This window comes from Salmo salar, chromosome 10 (genome assembly GCF_965601325.2).
Source record: "Salmo salar chromosome 10, fSalSal1, whole genome shotgun sequence".
NCBI classification, from domain to species: domain Eukaryota; kingdom Metazoa; phylum Chordata; class Actinopteri; order Salmoniformes; family Salmonidae; genus Salmo; species Salmo salar.
The window spans coordinates 28019093-28045860 of NC_138300.1; the positions used below are offsets into that span (position 1 = coordinate 28019093).

The 26768-nt window shown below is 39.9% G+C and overlaps 2 protein-coding genes across 7 annotated transcripts in view; one reads left to right on the plus strand and one right to left on the minus strand.

Moving 5' to 3' along the window:
* The window catches only part of LOC106613896 (FAS-associated factor 1-like), a 91413-nt gene extending 82427 nt beyond the window's left edge, over positions 1-8986 (minus strand). Inside the window, exons 1-3 of one of the 2 annotated variants that reach the window (XM_014216634.3) lie at positions 8691-8986; positions 6293-6361; positions 386-432 (exon numbers count right to left, since the gene is read on the minus strand). In XM_014216634.3, coding sequence (XP_014072109.3) covers positions 386-432; positions 6293-6361; positions 8691-8738 — 164 coding nt within the window. In that variant the 5' untranslated portion in view covers positions 8739-8986. The remainder of the gene's footprint in view (positions 1-385; positions 433-6292; positions 6362-8690) is intronic. The other variant, XM_082956862.1, reaches the window with a different exon arrangement.
* A 12049-nt stretch (positions 8987-21035) lies between these two features.
* Positions 21036-25800, plus strand: LOC106613897 (cyclin-dependent kinase 4 inhibitor B). 5 transcript variants are annotated; one of them, XM_014216640.3, is made up of 3 exons: positions 21036-21181; positions 22595-22721; positions 24414-25800. In XM_014216640.3, exons 2-3 carry the CDS (start codon positions 22596-22598, stop codon positions 24771-24773), a joined length of 486 nt encoding a protein of 161 aa, XP_014072115.1. In that variant the 5' UTR covers positions 21036-21181; position 22595; the 3' UTR covers positions 24774-25800. The 5 variants fall into 5 exon arrangements, with proteins under 5 accessions (XP_014072115.1, XP_014072114.1, XP_014072113.1 ...); XM_014216639.3 differs by lacking the exon at positions 21036-21181 and adding an exon at positions 21201-21826; XM_014216638.3 differs by lacking the exon at positions 21036-21181 and adding an exon at positions 21201-21809.
* The last annotated feature ends 968 nt before the right edge of the window (positions 25801-26768 follow it).

The following is a 26768-nucleotide window of genomic DNA, read 5'->3' on the forward strand; positions in this document are numbered from 1 at the left end:
CATGTGCTATGGTAGTTTTGCATTCTAGTTTGTGAATTGAAATGAGAAATAAAGTTGATTTTGGTTTGTTTCTGTGTAGCAGGTAGAACGTCACATTGACGGCGACGCGTTTTTGCATATGATACTATGCCATATGATTCAGAGGGGTTGGGTTAAATGCGGAAGATACATTTCAGTTGAATGCATTCAGTTGTAGAACTGACTAGGCATCCCCCTTTCCCTTCCCTTATGCTTACCTCCCATGTACAAGTTGTGTTTCCTATTTTGGTTAACATATGACTTCTTACAATATGGTCAAAACATTATTTTGAGGGGATGTTTAGAAAATGCACAGTGAACACTTGATTAACTTCTGAAGATGCAACAGTCATTTCTGGCATATTACCTTTGCAAGATCCCATTCTCTTGTGGCATCACACCATTGATGGCTGCCTGTAAAAAGAGAAATGACCATGGAATAAAATGTGTCGCAAAGGATTACACTCTTGAGAGCGTGCATGTTCAAACAATGATAATCAACAGTAAATGTTCCCATAACTATCGACTGCCAGTTCCTGCCAATAGAACTACAGTCATTTGAATTTCAAAGGCAACTTTCGGTAGCCATACGAGTGGCTGTTGGTGTCTCTACAGCAAATATAATTCTGAAATGAATGTTACTGTACTAAGCTAGGATGATAGTCAGACACATTAGGTATAGGCATGCATTGATGGGCTATTCTTTTTTCTTTTAAAACAATTCGATTTATATCATATTTGGACTCAACACAAAGGGAATGTAATGCAAGCAAATGAGGGGGCACTGGTGCCCAAACGATGATAAGACATTAACACGAGAACATATCATTGATGAGAAAGGAGGTTGAAGCATGTCGTTGGCCTCAGAAGTGTGTGTGTGTGTGTATGTATGTATGTATGTATGTATGTATGTATGTATGTATGTATGTATGTATGTATGTATGTATGTATGTATGTATGTATGTATGTATGTATGTATGTATGTATGTATGTATGTATATATATATATATATATATATATATATATATATATATTTGTTTTTTTTTCTTCTTTTAAACAGTGAAAGTGATTTAGGGGAACTGTTGAGGACAGAGCAGCGAGAGAGGACAATACTTGCAATGAGTTTATTTTTGGCCCATTGTTAGGAGACCTATTGAGATGAGTGCTCTAGAACACTAGGAAATGTCCAGCAGTGTTTCAAAACATTGCAGAATGTACCATCAACTAAGAAGTACATGAACATAAAATATTTTAAATTGACAAAAATACCAGAGAAAATTGTAATTGTCAAAAATTTGGCAAGTATTTTGAGAAAAGTTTGTAAGTAGGTCTACTAGTGAAGCCACAAATCCATGAGAAAGGGCCACCGAGTATTTAACACTTGTTCGCTGTCCTGTCCCAACACACAGGTTTCTTTTGTACATTTTGCTCAACCTAACAGCACCGAAAAGGAACTGCAAGTCATCACATTTACAGGTGCGTTTAACCACAGCTTAGGCTCTGCTTGCTTTGAAAAGCTGCCAGCACAAGAACAGCGCTCTGATAAATATAGCCCACCCCATCCAACACACACTTTATGATAAAGTAAAACCGTTTCATACCCCCCTTTGAATATCAAACTTGAAATCAAAACTGACAGAAGACTTCCTTTATACGCCCATTAAAGAGGAGTGGTAGGTAGCCCAAATGATGTCTCACTGATAAACGGAGACACATGGCAATGATGGTGCCTTGTTGATTGAAACGTCACAATCAAGGTGACGATACATCTCAGTAATAAGTGTACCATTTTAGTTTAAATAGGAAACAAACTGAAATAGGTAATGAAATCACATACTGTGTGCTTTTAGCAGCTATGCTTTTTGCTTCTTTGGTCATTTGAATTGGCTTACAAGTTGAAGTAACTAGAAAGCACCAGTGCTCACAGTTGTACTGTAGCATGATTTGATTTGGTCAGGTTCACCATGTAGACTAAGCCTTGGTGGATGAGAGGAGTAGAGAGTTGTGAATTAGGCCTACAATTTATATAAATAGGTCTTACATTTATCAAATTATCTCAGCATAGAGTAATTGGAGTATCAGTAGACATTACATACTAAAACCAAAAAAATATGGTTAAGCATAATATTCTAGAAACGACAACATTAGTTCTTTCAACGTAAAGCACATTCTGAAATCTATAACTCACATTACACAAGGGTATGTGCAACACTAAAGCAAGGTCCCCAATAGGCGGTCTGGTGATTTTATTTGGCACCCCAAGTTGAGCAAAATATATTTTTTAAATATATAATTTGTTTCGTATAATATTTGTTGTTGGACATAAGACTATAATATCACCAGGAAATCTACTTAGTGATTTTAATTTAGGAAATCTGTTCAAGTATTCAAACACATAAATAGGAGGCATACGTGATCGTATTGCAATGTAATCAAGGTCCGATTCTGTTTTTGTCAAATATTATATCCATTTGGGATGGTTGCGATCAAATTTGCAATGTACAATTTATTTAGAACTCTAACTAGGTTTCCACACAACCTATTTATGCGAGTAAAGTACAAAAATATCACGACAGGCCTGATGGAAATAGCAAATTCATCTGTAAACTTTGTAAATGGCAACAAAACAGGCTAGACAACATGGGATCTTTTGGGGTCTAAAATTCATTATTCGAGAAATGGCGACGGAAATGTCTTTATGCGCCAATATTGATATACGGTGCTCTCAGAAAGTATTCAGACCCATTGACTTTTTCCACTCTGTTACGTTACAGCCTTGTTTTAAAAATGATTAAATAGTTTTCCCCACATTAATCTACACACAATATCCCATACTGATAAAGCAAAAACGGATTCATATTTTCAGCAAATCTATAAAAAATAAAAGACATTTACATAAGTATTCAGACCCTTTACGCAGTACTTTGTTGAAGCACCTTCGGCAGCGATTACAGCCTTGAGTCTTCTTGGATGACACTACAAGCTTGGCACACCTGTATATTGGGGAGTTTCTCCCATTCTTCTCTGCAGATCCTCTCAAGCTCTGCCAAGTTAGATGGGGAGCATAGCTGCACAGCCATTTTCAGATGTCTCCAGATGTTTGATCGGGTTCAAGTCCAGGCTCTGGCTGGGCCACTCAAGGACATTCAGAGACTTGTCCCGAAGCCAACTCAATGCAGGAGTGGCTATGTGCTTAGGGTTGTTGTCCTGTTGGAAGGTGAACCTTCACCCCAGTCTGAGGTCCTGAGCGCTCTGGAGCAGGTTTTCGTCAAGGATCTCTCTGTACTTTGCTCCATTCATCTTTCCTTCGATCCTGACTAGTCTCCCAGTCCCTGCAGCTAAAAAACATCTCCACAGCATGATGCTGCCACCACCACGCTTCACCGTAGAGATGGTGCCAGGTTTCCTCCAGATGTGACGCATGGCATTCAGGTAAAAGAGTTCAATCTTGGTTTCATCACACCAGAGAATGTTGTTTCTCATGGTCTGAGAGTCCTTTAGGTGCCTTTTGGCAAGCTCCAAGCCTTTTACTGAGGAATGGCTTCTGTCTGGCAACTCTAGCATAAAGGCCTGATTGGTGGAGTGTTGCAGAGATGGTTGTCCTTCTGGAAGGTTCTCCCATCGCCACAGAGGAACTCTGGAGCTCTGTCAGTGACAATCGGATTCTTGGTCACCTTCCTGACCAAGGCCCTTCTCCCCCGATTGCTCAGTTTGGCAAGGCAGCCAAATCCAGGAAGAGTCTTGGTGGTTCTAAACTTCTTCCATTTAAGAATGATGCAGGCCATGGTGTTCTTTGGGACCTTCAAAGCTGCAGAATTTTTTTGGTACGCTTCCCCAGATCTGTGCCGCGACACAATCATGTCTCGGAGCTCTACGGATAATACCTTTGACCTCATGGCTTGGTTTTTGCTATGACATGCACTGTCAACTGTGGGACCTTATATAGACAGGTGTGTGCCTTTCCAAATCATGTCCAATCAATAGAATTTACCACAGATGGACTCCAAGTTGTAGAAACATCTTAAGGATGATCAATGGAAGCAGGATGCACCTGAGCTCAATTTCGAGTCCAATTGCAAAGGGTCTAAATACTTATGTAAATAAAGGTATGTTTCTTTATTTTTAATAAAGGTGCAAAAATTCCAACAAACTGTTTTCACTTTGTCATAATGAGTATTGCGCATAGACTTTTTTTTTTATTAAATCAATTTTAGAATAAGGCTGTAACGTAAATAAAGTATGGAAAAAGTCAAGGGGTCTGAATACTTTCCGAATGCATTGTAATAACCATCAAATCAAAGTAAACTTGGAGTCTCATGATGATACGTTGTGTGGTCCTCCCACAACAACTTAGGAAAGCATGTAGTAATTTGGTTACAGATTAAATAAATTATGATAAACTTCACAGGGTGGTGAAAGTCCACGGTGATTTGCTTGATGCTCCTTTCCAATAAATGTTGAGGGTCTTACTCTGGTGACATGATGATCGTTGATTGGCTGCAGTTTGACAAATAAAAATAATCCTGCTCTTTTGACCATAATAATAATAATAATAATAATCTCATAATGTAAGCAATGCCCACACCGCATCTGCGAGCTGTTGGCTAGAGCCCACGTGCCATCTGCCTGTGAACGTGCCTTAGGCATGCTGCAAGAAGGCATGAGGACTACAGATGCGGAGCAATAAATTGCAATGTCCGTACTGTGAGACGCCTAAGACGGCGCTACAGGGAGACAGGACGGACAGATGATCGTCCTCGCAGCAGCAGACCACGTGTAACAACACCTGCACAGGATCGGTACATCCAAACATCACACCTGTGGGACAGGTACAGGATGGCAACAACAACTCCCCGAGTTACACTAGGAATGCACAGTCCCTCCATCAGTGCTGAGACTGTCCGCAATAGGCTAAGAGAGGCTGGACTGAGGGCTTGTAGGCCTGTTGTAAGGCAGGTCCTCACCAGACATCACCGGCAACAACGTCGCCTATGGGCACAAACCCACTGTCGCTGGACCAGACAGGACTGGCAAAAAGTGCTCTTCACTGAGGAGTTGCGGTTTTGTCTCACCCGGGGTGATGGTCTAATTCACGTTTATCGTTAAAGGAATGAGCATTACACCGAGGCCTGTACTCTGAAGCGGGATCGATTTGGAGGTGGAGGGTCCGTCATGGTCTGGGGCGGTGTGTCACAGCATCATCGGACTGAGCTTGTTGTCATTGCAGGCAATCTCAACGCTTTGCGTTACAGCGAAGACATCCTCCTCCTCCATGTGGTACCCTTCCTGCCGGCTCATCCTGACATGACCATCCAGCATGACAATGCCACCAGCCATACTGCTCATTCTGTGCGTGATTTCCTGCAAGACAGGAATGTCAGTGTTCTGCCATGGCCAGCGAAGAGCCCGGATCTCAATCCTATTGAGCACGTCTGAGACCTGTTGGATCGGAAGGTGAGGGCTAGGGCCATTCCCCCCAGAAAAGTCCGGGAACTTGGAGGTGCCTTGGTGGAAGAGTGGGGTAACATCTCACAGCAAAAACGGGCAAATCTGGTGCAGTCCATGAGGAGGAGATGCACTGCAGTACTTAATGCAGCTGGTGGCCACACCAGATACTGACTGTTACTTTTGATTTTGACCCCCCCTTTGTTCAGGGACACATTATTGCATTGCTGTTAGTCACATGTCTGTGGAACTTGTTCAGTTTATGTCCCAGTTGTTGAATCTTATGATCATACAAATATTTACACATGTTAAGTTAGCTGAAAATAAACGCAGTTGACAGTGAGAGGACGTTTCTTTTAGTGCCGAGTTCATAATGAAAACGCATACAAAAAAATACATATTTTTCTTAATTCGGTACATGAGAATTTAACCGCCAAAGTCATTTTTATGTGCACCACGTCGTCACACAGCCTTTTATGCGCAAAAAGTACATTTGAGGGAAACATCTGATGGGAAAAAAGTACATTTGAGGGAAACATCTGATGGGAAAAAAGTACATTGTTTTTATGCGGATTTCAGAATATTTGCATGGAAATCTTTGCCAATTTGATAGAAAACTAGCTTCTGTTCTGGCCCCCGAACATCTGCTCAAGAAAAAAAATAAAAATAGGCCCACGACTGTGATTGGGGACCAATGAGGTAAAGGCTATAGTCACTACAGTGGCCAGGTTGTTTAACAATTTTAATAGCAAAATAAGTATATAATATATTTTCAATTTAAAAGAAGAAAATGTCAGGTTCGTATGAGCTACTGTTGTGTGAACTTACCACTAAATCCCAATTATTGAGTTCTAAGAGCGTGATTGCCTCTGCAATGTTGTCAATGCCAGTGCAAGCCTGTGAGAAAAACAGAAGAGGTAATGTACATAAAACACAAGGACCAATAGAAAGTGTAATTGAGCAGTTATGATGCTGACCGAAAAAAACTGCATTATAGATTTGATTCCTGCATTCGCAACATATACTGAATGTGCCACTATGACCTGTTCTGTAGCCTAAGTCACTTTGGATAAAAGCATCTGGTAAATAAACCAAGGCCAACTTTGACATCTTCTTAAAAACTGACGAGTTTTAGCAGATTTGTTTGTTGTCCCTTGGGCTCGTGCGGTGGAGGAGATCTTCGAGGGCTATACTCAGCCTTGTCTCAGGGTAGTAAGTTGGTGGTTTGTTGATATCCCTGTAGTGGTGTGGGGGCTGTGTTTTGGAAAAGTGGGTGGGGTTATATCCTGCCTGGTTGGCCATGTCTGGGGGTATCGTCGGACGGGGCCACAGTGTCCCCCGACCTCCCCGTCTCAGCCTCCAGTATCTATGCTGCAATAGTCTATGTGCCAGGGAGCTAGGGTCAGTCTTATATCTGGTGTAATTCTGCTGTCTTATCTGGTGTCCTGTGTGAATTTAATTATTCTCTCTCTAATTCTCTCTCCCCCCCAGATGACATGAGCGCTGGGACCATGCCTCAGGACTACCTGGCCTGATGACTCTTGGCTGTCCCCAGTCCACCTGGTCGTGCTGCTGCTCCAGTTTCACCGGACACGCTACCTTGTACCAGATCGGCTGTTTTCAACGTTCTACCGCACCTGCTGTCTCGACCTCTGAATGCTTGGCTATGAAAAGCCAACTGACATTTTCTCCTGAGGTACTGACCTGTTGCACCCTCTACAACCACTGATTATTATTTGACCCTGCTGGTTATCTATGAACATTTGAACATCTTGAAGAACAATGTGGCCTTAATGGCTGTGTACTCTTATAATATCCACCCCGCACAGCCAGAAGAGGACTGACCACCCCTCAGAGCCTGATTCCTCTAGGTTTCTTCCTAGGTTCCTGCCTTTCTAGGGAGTTTTTCCTAGCCACCGTGCTTCTACATCTGCATTGCTTGCTGTTTGGGGTTTTAGGCTGGTTTCTGTATAGCACTTTGTGACATCTGCTGATGTAAAATGGGCTTTATAAATACATTTGATTGATTGATATTAAGATATTGGGTTAATAGCTAACTTTCAAAAAGTTCCACATTCCAAATGTTCCTAATGGACAGTGAGCTGAAAGTACACTGCTCACATAAATTGCCATTATCAATACCATAACACTGAATGATACTGTAATTTACCTGGTATCAACCACCAAATTATTCTGGTCCTCAAAGAATGAGGGTCCTCCACTCAGTATATCACTGGGTGGTTTCACTGACTGGTCATTATCAGTATAACGACATGTTTCAGTGGCCTATAAGTATTTACATTGCACCAACCAACTATGCTCAAGCTAGTATTAGTGCTACATTGAAAGAATGCTTTTCCAGAATTATTATTTACCTCCATGTAGCCTAATGTGGATTAACGAGAAGCTAAAAAGGAGTGCATGTAGCACTGACAGCTTAAACTGTGTTCCTAAGTTTTTTGTGGCCCTGTTATTTATTCAAAGACCTGTAAATTGTCAGGATGAGGAGCTCAAGCGTTCAACACTAACGTTACATTTACAGAGCTTGGAAACATGCACAAGAAATGCACGCTAGTGATGTCACTTGATAGTTTAGCTAGCTAGCCTACTCAATAGTGACCAAGCAAGTAACATTAGTTAGCTACCTAACGTCAGTTGGAGAGTTAAGACAACACAAGTTAGCTAGCTAACCAACTCAGTTGAGAACATTTACAATTCATACAGCATATATAATCGCTGAGAAATTACAAAGCAAGCTAACGGTAGCTATATCGTTTTTAAATTCCTCTATAAATAGCTACCCATCTATGATGAGCCCAGCTTTTACTAACTAGCTAGCTTTTAAGCTAACAACTAACGTTGGTTCGCTAAATTGACGTCTAACAGTACTGTTAGATAGCTACCAGACATACTGGTAACTCATATTGCTGACTTCAGATAATTTTGGGGCAGACAGCTTTACGAAATGCTATGCAACAATGTAATTATTTAGTAGCAAACTCGGTCTTGCGTCTAGACGTAACGTTAGCTAGTTAACGTTAATTAGTAACGTATCTAATGTTCGCTAGCTATCGTGCTAGCTAGCTTGCTAGTAAGCTAATGTATTTGCCGTGTCAGCTGGCGAGCCATTGCTGTTGACGTTAACACTGCCTATTGTTTAACGTTAAGGTTCAACATAAACTAGCAATCTAGATAGTTTTGTATCCTGAGGAAAGTCGAAACCCACCTGAAAGTCAGCAAGAATAATTTCTCTGTCCATGCTATCGGAGGCCATCGCAGTGACTGCTTAAACGCTATTCTTCGTCTAGCTATCGCTTGCTTTCTCGCCTCACTCACTCAAGCAAATGGTGAGTACGATATCATGTAAATATCTGCTTAAGTAAACAAAATACACAGTAAACTCAATACATACATATATATATATACGGCAGCTATGTAAGTTGCAAATGCCGCACTTTGGGTTGGGTTTTACGACTTAATGAATTTCAATTCTCTGTTATCGTCACTTTTTTTTCTGGTTGGTATTCACGGCTTTGTCTTCTCTTTACGGCAATCGCAAAGTGGGATAACGTAATAGAGATTGATAGAGGACTCAATCTTTATATCTGTGCCATAGAGCTCGCCAACTTGTAGTCCTAAAACCCGGAAAATAGTTATCTCTGGTTCTTTCAGCTATCGCTATATGGAAAATTAATGGGGAAAGAATATGATTTTGCAGTAAACGCAGAAAATAAGGTCTTAAGTTAACACAGGCTTAGGAGATCGTATACGTTTTGTTCTATGAGATAATAGTAGCCAGTTAACATGACTATGAATTATGAAGCCTTTATGTGCTTTTTTAAATAACATACATTCTTCAAAATGCACAAAAACTGATGTTAGCTGATTAACATTATCTCAGAACAAAACATATAAGATCTCCTAAACCAGTGTTTAGGCTACCACAGACCTTATTTTCAGTGTTTATCGAAAAACCCTAATAAAACGCCATTCATTTTCTAAATAGACTTTGTTCAATGAACCATAGCGGAGTTAGTGCCCACAAAAAGACGCCATTACTATTTCTCTATTATAGACGGGTTGAATGTTTTGCAACACAACCGACTCGTGAGCAACTATGGGGAAAAACAGACAGGGTTGGTTTAGATTATTATTCTGTTATTGACTGTACGTTTGTTTATTCCATGTGTAACTCTGTGTTGTTGTTTGTGTTGGACTGCTTTGCTTTATCTTGGCCAGGTCGCAGTTGTAAATGAGAACTTGTTCTCAACTGGCCTACCTGGTTAAATAAAGGTGAAATAAAATATATATATATATAAAAAAAATTAAGATTGTTGACAACATGTAAATTAGATTTTGTCTCCAATGTTTATTGAAAACACAAATACATTTGCACAGTGAGCATTTGTTACCTCTCAAATACATCATTACAGTTGTTGGTTAGCTAGCTAGCGAATTTGAGCCATATTAGCATTGACATGAAATCAGCCAAAACACCTCAAAACAAGACATGGTATCAAGAACAAGATGAAACTAGCTCAAACGAGTCACTTATGATTCCCATACATGGCAGTTTCTTGTAATAGTTCGTAGCTATCTGGCCATCCAGAATCACAACTCCCAATTGAAGCGTGCACATCCTTTTTGTGACGTTGTCAGCTAACCCATCTATAGTGTCTGTGACAGCATGGGCACAGTGCCTATGAGGCAACAATCCATAGGAATCCCCACCAAGTTGACTGGGCCTACTTTGACTACTTTAAAATGGTGGAAGCATAGTGGAAGTCCTCAATGGCGCTGCCCATGCTAAAACGGCCTCTAGAAGCCTCTTTTATTTTCTATGTATATGGTTCATTTTCCCACAATGTTCAGAATGTTGCAGATAGAATGCAACGTATAAGGCACAAAAAGTATCCAAGAGGGCTCTATCTGCAACATTGTAACTTTGCGCCTTCACTGTATGCACAACATTTAACCCTAAACCTCTTAAATGTAAAGTCCCCATACTTGAGGATCCTTTTTTGTTGTTGTTCAATTCAGTCTGGTATGTGAACGGTAGCCCCTATCTGCAAAAGCAGTGTGTCTGCGGAAAGCTGAGTGTCTTGGTTATTGATCTGTGCATAATCTTTGGTGTGACTTACTACCATATATGGGCATACAAATGCCCGTATACAGACCTCATTTCAAGATGGCTGCTACCTACATTCCGGTTAGCGCTGTGAAGCATGAACGAAATAAACACGGAATACGTTGATTCACACCGAAAGCCGGGACTCCACAGATCATGAGGATGTCTTATTTGTCTGCCTGTGACCTACTGTTATTGATCAGCAGCCCTGAGAGTGAAAATGTTTATTTTACACAACGTTTTCACCAAACAGGTCTGTGTTCGAGCAATAGCTACATGGGGGGTATGAAATGAATGCTTAGGTTGGAACAAATCTAGCCTATTGCCAATGTTATCTGATGATGTATGACGTAATCTTTGTGCATGAAAAATATGATGAAAACACTTGGATATCCCCTGTATGTCCCCCTACACCACCACAATGTTTGAGATAGGTTGGTGTTGTAGACATTCGTTTTTATAGTGAACAATAACTTTAAGGCACATCCAGTGTGCAAAAACAGTACAATTACCACATTCGGACACTTTGGAGATGTTGTAAGGACACTTGAATGTACCCTGGATACCCCATAACACCACTACAGTGTTTGAGTGAGGTTGATATGGTATAAATTGTGTTTTTATACTGAACAAATAGAGTTTAGGGATTACAAACATGTAATAGCACAATAGCAATTGTCTCATTTACAGACATATGCCACTTACTGAAAATGGTGCCTATAGAGAGGGCAGCCGTGCTTCTAGCCCCTAGGCAACTTAACAATTTTTTTCGAATGTGTTATTTCTTACATTACTAGGCCAGACATTTTTTGGTGTTATTACATATAGCCGGGAAGAACTTTTGGATCTAAGAGCAGCGACAACTCACCAGTATTACAACCAGGAGTATGACTTTCCCGAATCGGATCCTTTGTTCATATCCCCCAGGGCAATTGAACTGATTCCAGAGGCAGATCCAAAATATTTTGGATTTGCTTACCGCCCCAATAGATCCACAGACGATGCCCTATCCCATCTGGACCTATGTAAGAATGCTGTTCATTGACTACAGCTCAGGATTCAACACCATAGTACCTCCAAGCTCATCATTAAGCTCGAGGCCCTCGAGGTCTGAACCCCGCCCCGTGCATTTGGGTCCTGGACTTCCTGACGGGCCGCCCCCAGGTGGTGAAGGTAGGAAACAGCACCTCCACTTCGCTGATCCTCAACACTGGGGCCCCACAAGGGTGCATGCTCAGCCCCCTCCTGTACTCCCTGTTCACCCATTGCTGCATGGCCACGCACACCTCCAACTCAATCATCAAGTTTGCAGAAGACACAACAGTAGTAGGCTTGATCACCAACAATGATGAGACAGCCTACAGGGAGGAGGTAAGGGCTCTGGGAGTATGGTGCCAGGAAAATAACCTCTCACTCAATGTCAACAAAACAAAGGAGCTGAACGTGGACTTCAGGCAACAGCAAAGGGAGCACCCTCCTATCCACATCAACAGGACCGCAGTGGAGAAAGTGGAAAATTCCTCGGCATACACATCACGGACAAACTGAAATGGTCCACCCACACAGACAGTGTGGTGAAAAAAAGAGCAACAGTGCCTCTTCAACCTCAGGAGGCTGAAGAAATTTGGCTTGGCACCTGAAACCCTCACAAACCTTGACAGATGCACAATTGAGAGTATCCTGTCACTCTGTATCACCGCCTGCTACGGCAACTGCACCGCCTGGAACCGCAGGGCTCTCCAGAGGGTGGTGCACATCCAGTGCGCAAAAATTCTGACACTTTAGAGAAGTTGAAAGGACACTTCATACCCCATAACACCACCACAATGTTTGAGTGAGGTTGAAATGGTAGAAATTGTGTTTTTATACTGAACAAATAGCATGGTGCGGTCTGCACAACGCATCACCGGGGGCAAACTACCTGCCCTCCCGGACACCTAAAGCACCCGATGTCACAGGAAGGCCATAAAGATCAAAAGACAACAACCACCAGAGCCACTTCCTGTCCACCCCGCTATCATCCAAAAGGTGAGGTACATTAAAGCTGGGACCGAGAGACTGAAAAACAGCTTCTATCTCAAGGCCATCAGACTGTTAAATAGCCATCACTAGCACATTAGAGGCTGCTGCCTATATAGATAGACTTGAAATCACTGGCCACTATAATAATGGAACACTAGTCACTTTAAAAATGGTTACATATTTTGCATTACTCATCTCATATGTATATACTGTATTCTATTCTACTGTGTCTTAGTCTATGCCGCTCTGAGATTGCTCATCCATATATTTATATATTCTTAATTCCATTCCTTTACTTAGATTTGTGTGTATTGTTGTGAAATTGTTAGATATTACTTGTTAGATATTACTGCACTGTTGGAGCGAGAAACACAAGCATTTCGCTACACCTGCAATAACATCAGCTTAACACGTGTATGTGACTAATAACATTTGATTTTATTTGATTTGGAGAGGTTTAGGGACACTTTGAAACGTTCTGTGACCACACCTGACACCACTTACTAAAACATCTGCCCATTTCTAGTTGTTAGTTCTATCAATCCCATTTTTTTCTGATATTGTTCACATGATCTGATGTGTTTCCAGCTCTGGGCATCAATAATTCACTGATAGGTTGTCAATTAAAGATTACTTTCAAAATAAATGTATTTTTTTTAAAACTGTTACTTTGTGTGTGCTTGATCTTGTGTATTCTGAACTATGTAACTCATACCTTCTGATCATTTCCTCATAATCTCCCAGATATCTTCTTTCCAAATATCCCAAGTTTTGGCATGTCAGAATCATGCAATTACACATGAATAGCAGTTACTTTTGGGTATGTCTATTTAGGAGGAAATCAACATTTTGCCATTACATCTAAGAGGTTAAGAAAATATGTACTTTTTACTCCCATACATTTTCCCTGACACCCGGAGGCTCAGGCAGGACAGTAATGTGGTCCAATTCACACGTATCAATATAACTCGTCATTCCTACTGCCTCTAATCTGGCAGTCACAAATACTGCGTTTGTAAATAATGTCTGAGTGTTGGAATGTGCCACTGGCTGTCTGTAATTAAAAAAATAATAACATGGTGCCGCCTGGTTTGCTTAATATAAAGAATTTGATGTCGGGTGAATACGGAATAAGTGGGAGACTTCTTGCAATTCAGTCTTCTGTAACCTCCTTCGACATCTATCCAACATATTAACCCAACACGTGATACATTTCTGAAATCCTCGAGATGTTTCCTAATCACACACAAAATAAATGTTGATATCAAATTCACAGGAGGCATGACACACCGTTTTGTGTACAATGAGTCAAAATCCTATTTTCAGTTTGCATTCGGTAGACTGGGACAGCAGGTTAGATAAACTGGGACACCATTCAATTCAATTGTGTGTGATTAGGAAACATCTGACGATTTCAGAAATCTATCATGTGTTGGGCTAATATGTTGGCTAGATGTCGGATGACAGAAATGCAAAAAGTGTCCCACTTTTTCTGAATTCACTCAAATAACAGTACAAGAAATACATGAACAGGATATAGTCGTACAAGAACCCGAGTTCTGCCTAACCTAAGTACAGGGTAATATAATGTGAACTGGATCTCTTTCCTCCATTGAAAAAGCTTATACTGTAAGTCTGTCCCACTTTAGCTATTCCATGCTGTTTTACTTTAGCTAGGTATGGATGGTAAAGTGGGATGACAAAAAAAATAACAGAATTACAAAATTGAAACCTAATATTGGCAACTCTTTTATGTGTTTTGATTGACCAGTTTATAGTATGCACATTTACATCACAATTTGGCACAGTGCATTATTTATCACCGTTTTATAACCTTAACAGAAAAACAGAAAAAAAGCTGTCACTGAGCTGGGTGAGCTTCCAGCCCTCTATGATGTCACACCAATGAAGGGATGTAATTTTGGTCATGTGGTTTAGAAACAACATGTAAGATTTTTTATGTCAGATCAAGAAATAAACGTGTCAGGATTAAGCTGTCCCAGTTTATATGATGTCCCACTCTTTCTGAATTCACCTGAAGTATGACTGTTGTACTTTTCCACCACCACATACTTTTAGACTGTTGCTCAAGTAGTATTTTACTGGGTGACTTTCACTTTTACTTCAGTCATTTTCCTATCTTTACTTGAACAATTGAGTACTTTTCCACCACTGGAATTAAGTAGGCTAGGCTATTAATCTTACATAAAAGTCTGACAAATAGGGATGCTAACAAAGGCAATTTCCTCCTTTTCTATGCATAGCTGCGGGAAGTAGGCAGTGCTGAGTGTGCTGCAGCACCCTGATAAATCAAAATGATAAAATATATATTGAAAAAAAATATTTAAAACATTTTTGGGCCACCAAATTAGTGCACTAGGCCTTTATTACTCCTATGTGAGGAGAAAAATACTGGTCAGCAGAGCGGAGAAAAATACTCCTGCAAAAATATTATTATTCATGATTTATGGTGGGTGATTGGTTGAGCCTTCTAGGGTGTGACATCACACAGATGCGGTGCAGAGCCGTCTGTTTAGCTTGCTTGCCAGCATGAGCAGTAAGTCAATCAATCAATCAAATTTATTTATAAAGCCCTTTTTTACATCAGCCAAGGTCAAAAAGTGCTGTACAGAAACCCAGCCTAAAACCCCAAACAGCAAGCATTGCAGATATAGAAGTACCGAACAACTCGGGAAACCGAGCTTCAGCTTAATTAACTGGAGAATAAATGAAAGCCTCACCAGCTAGCTACATATCTATTTTAGTTTCCCTGTCCGATTCATAAAACTAGTTCACTTATTGTTATTTTTACCTTTCCACAAACTGTTTGTTACTTGATATGAGCAAGTTAACCCAAATGTATCAAAGAATATGAAATCATGATTAGTTTGCTAGTAACATTTTAGTAATTTAGCTATCCTTCTAAATGTGGTGGTCAGTGGATAAACTATGAGCTGAACATATTTGTCTGAAAACAAACTTGTTGCCAGTTGTTGTTGCCCGTGGTGGAATCATATCTAACCAGCTAGCTCCTGAAGCCTATGTCTATGGGTTCCTGAGTGGCGCAGTGGCCTAAGGCACAGCATCTACAGTCCCTGGTTTGAATCCAGGCTGTATAACATCCGGCTGTGATTGAGAGTCCTATACGGCGGCGCACAATTGGCCCAGCGTCGTCCGGGTTTGGCCGTGGTAGGCTGTCATTGTAAATAAGAATTTGTTCTTAACTGACTTGCCTAGTTAAATAAAGGTCTAAAAATGGCTGAGGTGACTCAAACCCTGTAGCTAACTAACAAGCCCACCTCGGCATCAATGTTATTGGGGTGTGGGAATATTAGATATGTCTTTTAATTTTAAGATAACTGTCATTGAAGTTGGTGGTTAGCTACTACTGGTTTTAGATCCAAGGTGAGAGAAATTGTCTGCCATTGTTTTGTGTTTTGGTAAGGGCTCGGAGTGATGTCAAGCACATAAGAAGCCTCAACTAATCACCCGACACATAATAATGACTTTGCCTCCGGCTATCCTACGAAAGGAAATTTCACGTACACTACAGTAGAGTACAGTACAGTAGAGTTTAATTCAGTAGAGTACAGTACAGTTTAATATAGTAGAGTACAGTACAGTTTAGTTCAGCAGAGTTTATTTTAATTAGAGTAGGGTACAATACAGTCTATTATACTGTACTGTACTATACTGTACTAAACTATACTTTTATTTACTTTACAGTACTCTATTGTGCTCTTTTGTTTTGTACTGTACTGTAATATACTCTACTTTTCTTTACTGTACTGTAATGTACTGTAGTCTGCTGTGCTCTACTGTACTGTGCTGTGCTGTCCAAACTTGTGAAATATAGATGTCTATGTTTGGGCCAAATTAAGGCCCGCACCAAATCTAAACCAATTATAGATGTCTGTATTTGGGCCAAATATAGGACCGAGGTAAAGTTGGTTTTATATTCACACATTCGGACATTCAACAGACATTCGCCAAAAGCCATTAAAAAAATGTAAAAATCAATAACTAATTCATCGTTTGTCACAGAATCATCAAACTAGATACGATTTATTCAATAAATGCCTAGCATACTTTTACAACCTTTGTTTGGAGGAAATATTCCAGTTTTGATTTTATAGAAATACATCAAATCTATAAAATGCCATTTAAAGCAGTATGAACCAATAACTAATTCACTGTTTGTCACAGAAACATCAAACCAGGTATTATTTATTCTATAAATGTCCAGCATACTTTTACAATCTTTGTTTTGACTAAATATTCCAGTTTTGATTTGATAGAGGGCATGTAGTCCGTCTAGAGGGCCTGGCATAAACTTTTGCATCTTCAGTCATATTAAATTAGATTACAGGAAAAAACAACGGGATGTGGGGGGTCAGGTAGGACTAACAAAGAAGACAGGTGGATGGATCAAGAGGACCAAGACAACCAAGAGGATCAACATGGACATTTCACAGTGGAGATAAGGAAAACCAAGAGTGAAACATATCAAACACTACCGTTCAAAAGTTTGGGGTCACTTAGAAATGTCCTTGTTTTTGAAAGAAAAGCAAATTTTTGGTCGATTAAAATAACATCAAATTGATCAGAAATACAGCATAGACATTGTTAATGTTGTAAATGACTATTGTAGCTGGAAACGGCAGATTTTTTTATGGAATATCTACATAGGTGTACAGAGGCCCGTTATCAGCAACCATCACTCCTGTGTTCCAATGGCACGTTGTGTTAGTTAATCCAAGTTATCATTTTAAAATGCTAATTAATCATTAGAAAACCATTTTGCAATTATGTTAGCACAGTTGAAAACTGTTGTTCTGATTAAAGAAGCAATAAAACTGGCCTTCTTTAGACTAGTTGAGTATCTGGAACATCAGTAGTTGTGGGTTCGATTACAGGCTCAAAATGTCCAGAAACAACTAACTTTCTTCTGAAACTCGGCAGTCTATTCTTGTTCAGAGAAATGAAGGCTATTTCATGTGTGAAACTGCCAAGAAACTGAAGATCTTGTACAACGCTGTGTACTACTCCCTTCACAGAACAGCTCAAACTGGCTCTAACCAGAATAGAAAGAGGAGTGGGAGGCCCCGGTGCACAACTGAGCAAGAGGACAAGTACATTTGAGTGTCTAGTTTGAGAAACATTCCTCACAAGTCCTCAACTGGCAGCTTCATTAAATAGTACCCGCAAAACACCAGTCTCAACATCAACAGTGAAGAGGCAACTCCAGGATGCTGGCCTTCTAGGCAGAGTTGCAAAGAAAAAGCCATACCTCTGTCCAGTGTCTGTGTTCTTTTGCCCATCTTAATCTTTTCTTTTAATTGGCCAGTCTGAGATATGGATTTTTCTTTGCAACTCTACCTAGAAGGACAGCATCCTGGAGTCGCCTCTTCACTGTTGACGTTGAGACTGGTGTTTTGCGGGTACTATTTAATGAAGCTGCCAGTTGAGGACTTGTGAGGCAAACACAACGTGCCATTGGAACACAGGAGTGATGGTTACTGATCCTGGACTGGACTTCCTGACGGGCCGCCCCCAGATGGTAAGAGCAGGCAACAACATGCCTGCCACGCTGATCCTTAACACTGGGGCCCCTCAGGGGTGTGAACTTAGTCCCCTCCTGTATTCCCTGTTCACCCATGACTGTGTGGCCAAACACGACTCCAACACCATCATTAAGTTTGCTGACAACACAACAGTGGTAGGCCTGATCACCGACAATGATGAGACAGCCTATAGGGAGGAGGTCAGAGAACTGGCAGTGTGGTGCCAGGACAACAACCTCTCCCTCAATGTGACCAAGACAAAGAAGCTGATCGTGGACTACAGGAAAAGGCGGGCCGAACAGGCCCCCATTAACATCAACGGGGCTGTAGTGGAGCGGGTCGAGAATTTCAAGTTCCTTGGTGTCCACATCACCAACGAACTATCATGGTCCAAACATACCAAGACAGTCGTGAAGAGGGTACAGTCTGTCCCTCAAGAGACTGAAAAGATGGCATGGGCCCCCAGATCCTCAAAAGGTTCTACAGCTGCACCATCGAGAGCATCCTGACCGGTTGCATCACCGCCTGTTATGGCAACTGCTCAGCATCTGACCGTAAGGCGCTACAGAGGGTAGAGCGAACGGCCCAGTACATCACTGGGGCCAAGCTTCCTGCCATCCAGGACCTATATAATAGGTGGTGTCAGAGGAAAGCCCATAAAATTGTCAAAGACTCCAGTCACCCGAGTTATAGACTGTTTTCTCTGCTACCGCACGGCAAGTGGTACCGGAGCGCCAAGTCTAAGAACAAAAGGCTCCTCAACAGCTTCTACCCCCAAGCCATTAGACACCTGAACAATTCATAAAATTCACCACCGGACAATTTACATTGACACCCCCCTTGTACACTGCTGCTACTCGCTGTTTGTTTGTTACCTATGCATAGTCACTTTGCCCCCACCTACATGTACAGATTACCTCAACTATCCTGTACCCCCGCACACTGACTCGGTACAGGTGCCCCTGTATATAGCCTCATTATTGTTATTCTTATTGTGTTACTTTGTATTATAACTTTTTATTTTAGCCTACTTGGTAAATATTTTCTTCTTCTTGAACTGCACTGTTGGTTAAGGGCTTGTAAGTAAGCATTTCACGGTAAAGTCTACACTTGTTGTATTCGGCGCATGTGGCAAATAAAGTTTGATTTGATTTGATAATGGGCCTCTGTACGCCTATGTAGATATTCCATAAAAAATTCACCGTTTCCAGTTACAATAGTCATTTACAACATTAACAATGTCTACACTGTATTTCTGATCAATTTGATGTTATTTCTAAGTGACATTTCGAAGTGACCCCAAACTTTTGAACGGTGGTGTATGTTATGGTTCACTCTTAGTTTTCCTTATGTCGCCTGTGGAATGTCCATGTTGATCCTCTTGGTTCTATTGATCCATCCACCTGTCTTCTTTGTTAGGAAGGCCTGACCCCTTCATCCCATAGTTTTTTCCTGTAATCAAATTTAATATGACTGAAGATGCAGAAGTTCATGCCAGGCCCCTTCTAATAGGGTATAACAGACTCGTTAGAACTTTGACCTAGACAGACTACATGCCTTCTATCAAATCCAAACTGGAATTTTTAGTCAAAACAAAAGTTGTAAAAGTATGCTATACATTTATAGAATAAATCATACATAGTTTAATGTTTCTGTGACAAATGGTGAATTAGTTATTCATTTATACCGCTTTAAATGGCATTTTATAGATTTGATGTATTTCTGTAAAATCAAAACTGGAATTTTTCCTCGAAACAAAGGTTGTGAAAGTATGCTAGACATTTATAGAATAAATATCACCTACCTTGATGTTTCTGTGACAAACCGCAAACTAGTTATTGATTTATACTGCTTTAAGTGGCATTTTTTAGATTTTATGTATTTCTATCAAGTCAAAGCTGGAATTTCTACTCAAAACAAAGATTGTAAAAGTATCCTAGACATTTATAGAATAAATCATCTCTAGTTTGATGATTCTGTGACACACGGTGGATTAGTTATTGATTTTTACATTTTTAAATGGATTTTGGCGAATGTCTGTTGAATGTCTGTTGAATGTCTGTTGAATGTCTGTTGAATGTCTGTAGAATGTCTGTTGAATGTCTGTTGAATGTCTGTTGAATGTCTGTTGAATGTCTGTTGAATGTCTGTTGAATGTCTGTTGAATGTCTGTTGAATGTCTGTTGAATGTCCGAATGTGTGAATATAAAACCAACTTTACCTCGGTAAATATAGGCCGGTCCGAACCGGACCAAAGATTAAGCAAACATAGAAATCTATGAATGTTGAAATCAAGGCGGGTTCGGACCGCGCCAATAAAATAAATTTAAAAAGACGGGCGGTCTGGATAGGACCAAAGAAATGCATCCAAAAGACGTCTGCGTCGGTCCGTGCTTAGTGTGATAGGCCCTACAGCTGCCCCCCATCGTAACGCAAAATGTACGGTTGTTTTTTTATTGTCAATTGAGCCTTTTAACAATGTAGGTTAAAAGCTATAGCTTTAAAATATGTTCAAATTATCAATCTAATGGAATATCAGTCCTTGCATCCTAGCTCTGCCTATGAATATTTTCCAGCCCTCATTTTACCAAAGGGGTGTTGAAATTATAAACACTGGGCTTTCAATACATCATCTAGGCATACAGACCTCATAGCAAAATAATCATGCTTATGATATAGGTTATCGTTGTTGTCTTTGCCAGAGAACGCTACCGAGACTAACCAGAGAGCAATATTAACTGTTCTAGAACAACACTCCGTGGCATTTTTCGGTTATGAAAATGTGATCTTGCAACCGGGAAAGAAGCCCAGGCTATCGTCACAACTGCAGCCTTTTTTTGTCCCGCCCTCCTCTTGCTCTCATCGACTGTTATGTGGGCGTATGGCTCTGTATTTCAAAAATAAGTGATGTCAAAACCAGCGTTTTTTCCCATCTAAATATTGACTACCAACCAATCAAATGAGTGAACTCATTCAACAAATGATGCTGAGGTGTTGTATCTAGTAAGTAGGGGATTGTTATATGAAGGCTAGGCTATAAATCGAAAATCGTGTAAGCTTTTCTGTTTAATATTCCTACACGACTAGGCTACACCTACCCGGCATATGCCTATTGCAGGCTGAACTTGAAACGCTACTAAGTCCCGTAAACTCCGTGGTGTGGCTGATTTTATTTTATTTACCCACCTTTACAAAAGTTTAGTAGCCTAACTATTTGAATTGTAACAGATGGTCGCCTATACTGCTACATTGTGCTAAGTGGAAGAAGAGAACGTTGCTTATCAAAAGACGAAACTGTTCCCGCGCACTGTCTGAACAAACGCTTTACTATTAATGAACCAAAAGAAGGACGATATCCAGACCAAGTATCATCATTTGAAAATGGGCGGGAAGTTTACATAAAAGTCTGAACAAGCATCTCTCCAAATGTCATTGGATAACCTAACGTTGTCAGAATATTTTTTTCTTCTCTTTCTCAGCCCGGACTGGTGAGAGAGCAAGTCCGCAATCAGACGCTACAAAGTTGCAAGCCATTATCGAAACGGCAGCCATGGATACAGTTACAGGACATAGGCAACGCTTTTGAGAGCAGCAGACCAGCATTTTGGGGAGTTGCAGAGGAGTTGCACCTGTAGGCTAACCTATATTGTCAGTCCCAGAGTGAAGTAGACTATCGAACGGAGTAGGCTGTCTATGTAACAGAATAGTTTAATATGGGTTTTTACTCTAGATCGAATTGGACATTGAATGTGAATTGTAGCCTAATGCGTTGTAACTGTTTGATGATATCATTTCATGGACATAACCCCCCCCTCCCCCGCATTTAGAATACATTATCAGGCTATAGGTTAAAATCTAATGAGGGTAGGCTATGCTACCTGCAGAGTTGGGTCAAATCATCTGGAATAACACCGGTCTAGCCTATACATAAACATGGGGAATATCCATGAACTCTATTTTAGAATCTCAAATGTTACCGACTGCACGTGAACGGGGTTCAATAATAAATATGAACGTCAACTCTGCAGCTGGACGATTGGTTTTACATTTTTCAAATTCGTGCATCTTGGTCCACTACTGGAAATCCCAAACACCAATTCAACGTGATGAAAATATATATTTTTAAGGAAGGTGATGATGACCATGAATTTGAGTTAGAAATGGCGTGACATCCCTGTTGTTTTCCGTGCCGAAGCGAGTTGTTACAGTGGGATGGCATTAAAAAGGGAGGCGGACCCTGGCAGTGTAGCCTACCAATTTCTTTTAGAGGGCTACAGACTATTTACTACACTTTAGCAGTGCCTTGTGTCACAACCAAGACTTACCACCAAAATCAAGCACATACAGAGGAGGCCTATCAAGGTTTTTAACCTGTATTATATAACCTTATTCTCTTTATTGTTTTCGTCCACCAAGAATGACTGGAGAGGCAAACAGACTGAGCAGTGCATCTGCGAGAGGAGACTTGGCAAAAGTTGAGATGTTATTACAGAACGGAGCAGATGTTAATGCAAACAATGTATTCGGCAGGACACCGTTACAGGTTGGTAAAGCATTTTATATGAAGCCTAAATCTATAAATTCATTATTCAGTCTATTCAGAAGTTATATGATCGATTTCAACTCAAACTACAACATCTTAGCATATTTGTGCATTGACATAATGTAAAATAGACTAAACGGTGTGCTTTGGTGACAAAGTGGTAAAGGTAGGCTATACAATTTCTGAAACTTGGACTTACTTGAAAAAATCCAAGTGATTTTCAAGGCCTTATAAAGCATAGACTACTATGTTGGATGTCATATTGTTATTGTATGATTTATGGAATTAGAGGGCTTTAAAGTGACTTATAGGCCTTAATTTAGTAGCACTATCTGAACCACTAAAAAACCCAGTGTAGATTAATGATTTATATATGATTTACCAGAGACGTGAAATACAGAATACAACACTATAAATGCAATTTAATGTTGTTGTTGTTTTACACATTCTGTAGGCTAAAGGTTTTAGCAGCGTTATATTTCTGAATGAAGATGGTGAAGATGGGTTCACTATGAAAACTCGTTGAACAATGTGATAATGTTTTGGTATTTTTAAGAATAATGTGTGCCTTAGATCATTGATCAGTAGTGATAAAGAAGATAATATAGAAACATCAAGACCCTGCATGACCCCATGCACCACTTTGGGCCCGCATGCACACTCAAATAGGCCTATGAAAACTTTTATAGTTTTCAACAAGAATATTTCTCGAATTATAGACCTATAGTTAAAATGATCTGGTTTTTCATCTCATACTTAAATGATGGTGGTTGAGAACTTATACGGTACTGCTTTGCTTGTATTGTTACCTCCTTGACCGATACCTTTGAATAACTTCCTTGAACCACATGGGAGTCCCAAAATGCTATGTTTGCTATAGGAATGTAACTACAGTTTATTGTTTTGTCAAATTACACAATCAAACTAATATGAAAAACGAAGAAATTGCAGATTGTGAAAGACTTGGATGATTTGGACAGCCTGTTCATATGACCATGCTGCATATATTTACAGATAGGCAAATCTCTTACCATGTCATAGGCCAAAGGGCACAGATGAAAATGCTAAACGTGGTTCAAGTATGGTTCATTGACTGAACCATAACACACGTTTTTGAGAGATTTAGGACAAGTTGCTTTAGCCTGTTGAATGTATAATAACAATTTACAAATTGGCATACTTTATTCAAAGCGCTCAAAGCTTGACTTTATTTAAAAAACGACCATCTAAGTGGGCCTACGACACAAAACTGTCATACAAAAAACTGTCACAAAACTCTAATAAGCTATTCGTATCGCTCCTCTCTTCCAAATGAAAAATATATAGGCCTATCATGAAACTTAGTTATATACTGATGATCAACTAAGGCTCTATGATTTAATTAAGTGTACGGCTGTTTATCCGACGGTAATTGGTCTACAGCATTTAGGTCTGAAGAAGAATAAGAAAGGTTAAGATAATAAATTATATCCCAGGACTGATAAATCTTTTTGTGGGTTCGATTTATTTTTTATCATTCCTTTTGAAAACATAGGTGTAAATCTAGACCTGTGTCTCTGCAACATATCCCTAAATGATTTATATTTTCTATTAAAACCGTAGCTTTTACTTCCTATAGGGTACATTTTGTCTTTATATTCTTCCTTGTGTGTAATTATCCTGCTCTATCCCTCTTCTCATTATATTTTACAGGTGATGAAACTTGGTAACCCAGCCATCGCGGAGGCGCTGCTGAGGGCGAACGCAAATCCAAACGTGCGCGACCATGTCAGGGGTCTCACTATCACTCATGATGCTGCAAGGGATGGATATGTGGACACCCTACGCGTCCTGATAGATCATGGCGCAGACGTCAACCTCTTGGACAAGGACGGCAATCTTCCATTGCATCTAGCCGCAAGAGAAGGCTATCTTGATGTGGTTCAGCTTCTTGTTGGTTGTACGAAGGACGCCGCAAGGCACAACTCCGGAGGCCATACACCTTATGATTTGGCGACTATGAACAATAAAGTATCCATTGCGCAATACATTCAGGCGCACATGAATTTATGAATATACATGGGACAATCCTTACTGGGATAAAGAGGTGGACAGAGAGTAGCAAACATGTAATCTACCTCTCCTTTGTTACAATGTGTTTGGATGTTTTCAGACATGATAGCCTCAATTTCAACCATAAAGGCTATTATGAACTCAGGTCGAGTTACGTTTCCTTGTAACCTGATAAGAACACATTCCATATAGGTTTTGACTCCAGTTTGCTCCATTGCGAAACAAATGTGACAAGATTATATGCCACTGGAACTATAACAATAATTTTAATCCATTTAAAACTTTTAGGCCCACAACAATACCCTAACAACTCAACATCTCGAACGGCAACATGATGTCACGTTTTGGGATGTTGCCTATAGTGGTATAAGCCTAACGGCTGGTTTAAAGTGAAGAGGAATTTGTCTTTCAAATTCAATTCAATCCCAATAATATAAAAACTGAATTTGAGATGGGTTTAGTAGGCTATAACGACCATTTCAAATGAAATGAGGAACAACGTTGTATCGTTTAACTTCTGTAGGCTGTAACAATTAAAAAAGATGACCCTCTTCATCCATTGTACTCTTGTGCACCATAGCAAATGTCTTATTTTGTCCCATTTGTCATGGTTAATTCAACGTATGATATTTTGACTAAAAAGCTGTAGCCTATACCTTTCTTCTCCTTTTCCATGCAGACCATTGGTAATAAATGATCAATCTAATGGTAGCCTGACTGATGTGGCGATTCTCTTCGATTTTATTTGCACTTTGTAAATAGGGAAACAAGTACATTTTGTAATGAACTGTGAAAGCATGCGTTTGCTAATATTGACGTTTTATTTTGTACCAAAGACAGCAACTGACTACAGGTCTGCATTGTTTAACCTGTTTGTTTAATTTTCTGATTGGCGTGTCAGGTCAAAATTTGGTTGAAATAGAATGTAAACGGCCGTCATTTTTCTGTATTGTCTTCTATTTGAATATTGCTAATCAATGCACTGTTGTCATTTGTGAGACGAATAAATTCAGTTGTCTACTGCTTATTCGATTGTTTTGTCGTTTTTTTTTAGCATTTGACCTTTTTATCTAGATCCCCATGCTTTCATGATAGCCTAGGCTACTCAGCACTACAGTTGTGATCAATGCACCTACATGAATAATTGTGCATTACACTATACCCTTTCCTTTACTGTCATTAGAGGAAAATATAGGCTATTGAAAGTAGGCCTATATATTGGAATTAAATATCTGAGCTGGAGCGCAAATAGCCTACATAGTGTTCAAAATGAAAAATGCTGTCAAATATTGTTAGTCATATCCAAACATGGCCTATATGACATCCCCGTTACTTCTGAATTGAGTGTCTTGTAATATCAGTGTGATTACGAAATCACATAATGTTAGTTTTGATGTGACTATATGTTGCTTTATTTTATGGGGCTATTCAAGCCATCGAATGTCTGTCTATAGTCCACCCTAATTTCACATTCAAACAGATTTTGAATCAGTACATCATCTCGGCATGCCTCACAATTACAGTAATACTTATAGGATACTTCAGAAGCGATTATAGCACATGTTAGACAACATTATTTGATATATAACCAACACTAATGATATCTGCATGAAATAATAGGCCACTCACCACTTAGATAGGCGATTCTTATATAATTGGTATATATATTGTTATTCCTTTGCAAATTGACAGTGCAATGAACATTAAAACACGAACTTCAAACAATCACACGCTTGTGCAGGCCACATGGAGAAAAGCAAAACCATAGCCTACAACCGTTAGGTGAGTAGGAGGAACATGTCCTTTTTTTGTCCGACAGTCATATTTTCGAATTTTGGCGCTTTGAATGGCAGTGTTATTTTTCTTTCAAAAGCGAGAAAACGTCAATATTTATTAGAAGAAAACACACCGCATAAATATCAGTGTAGTCAAACTGTGAATGGCTATGTAATAGCTAATATAACTATTTGTTTGGCTTCTTCCTGGTTGTGTGCA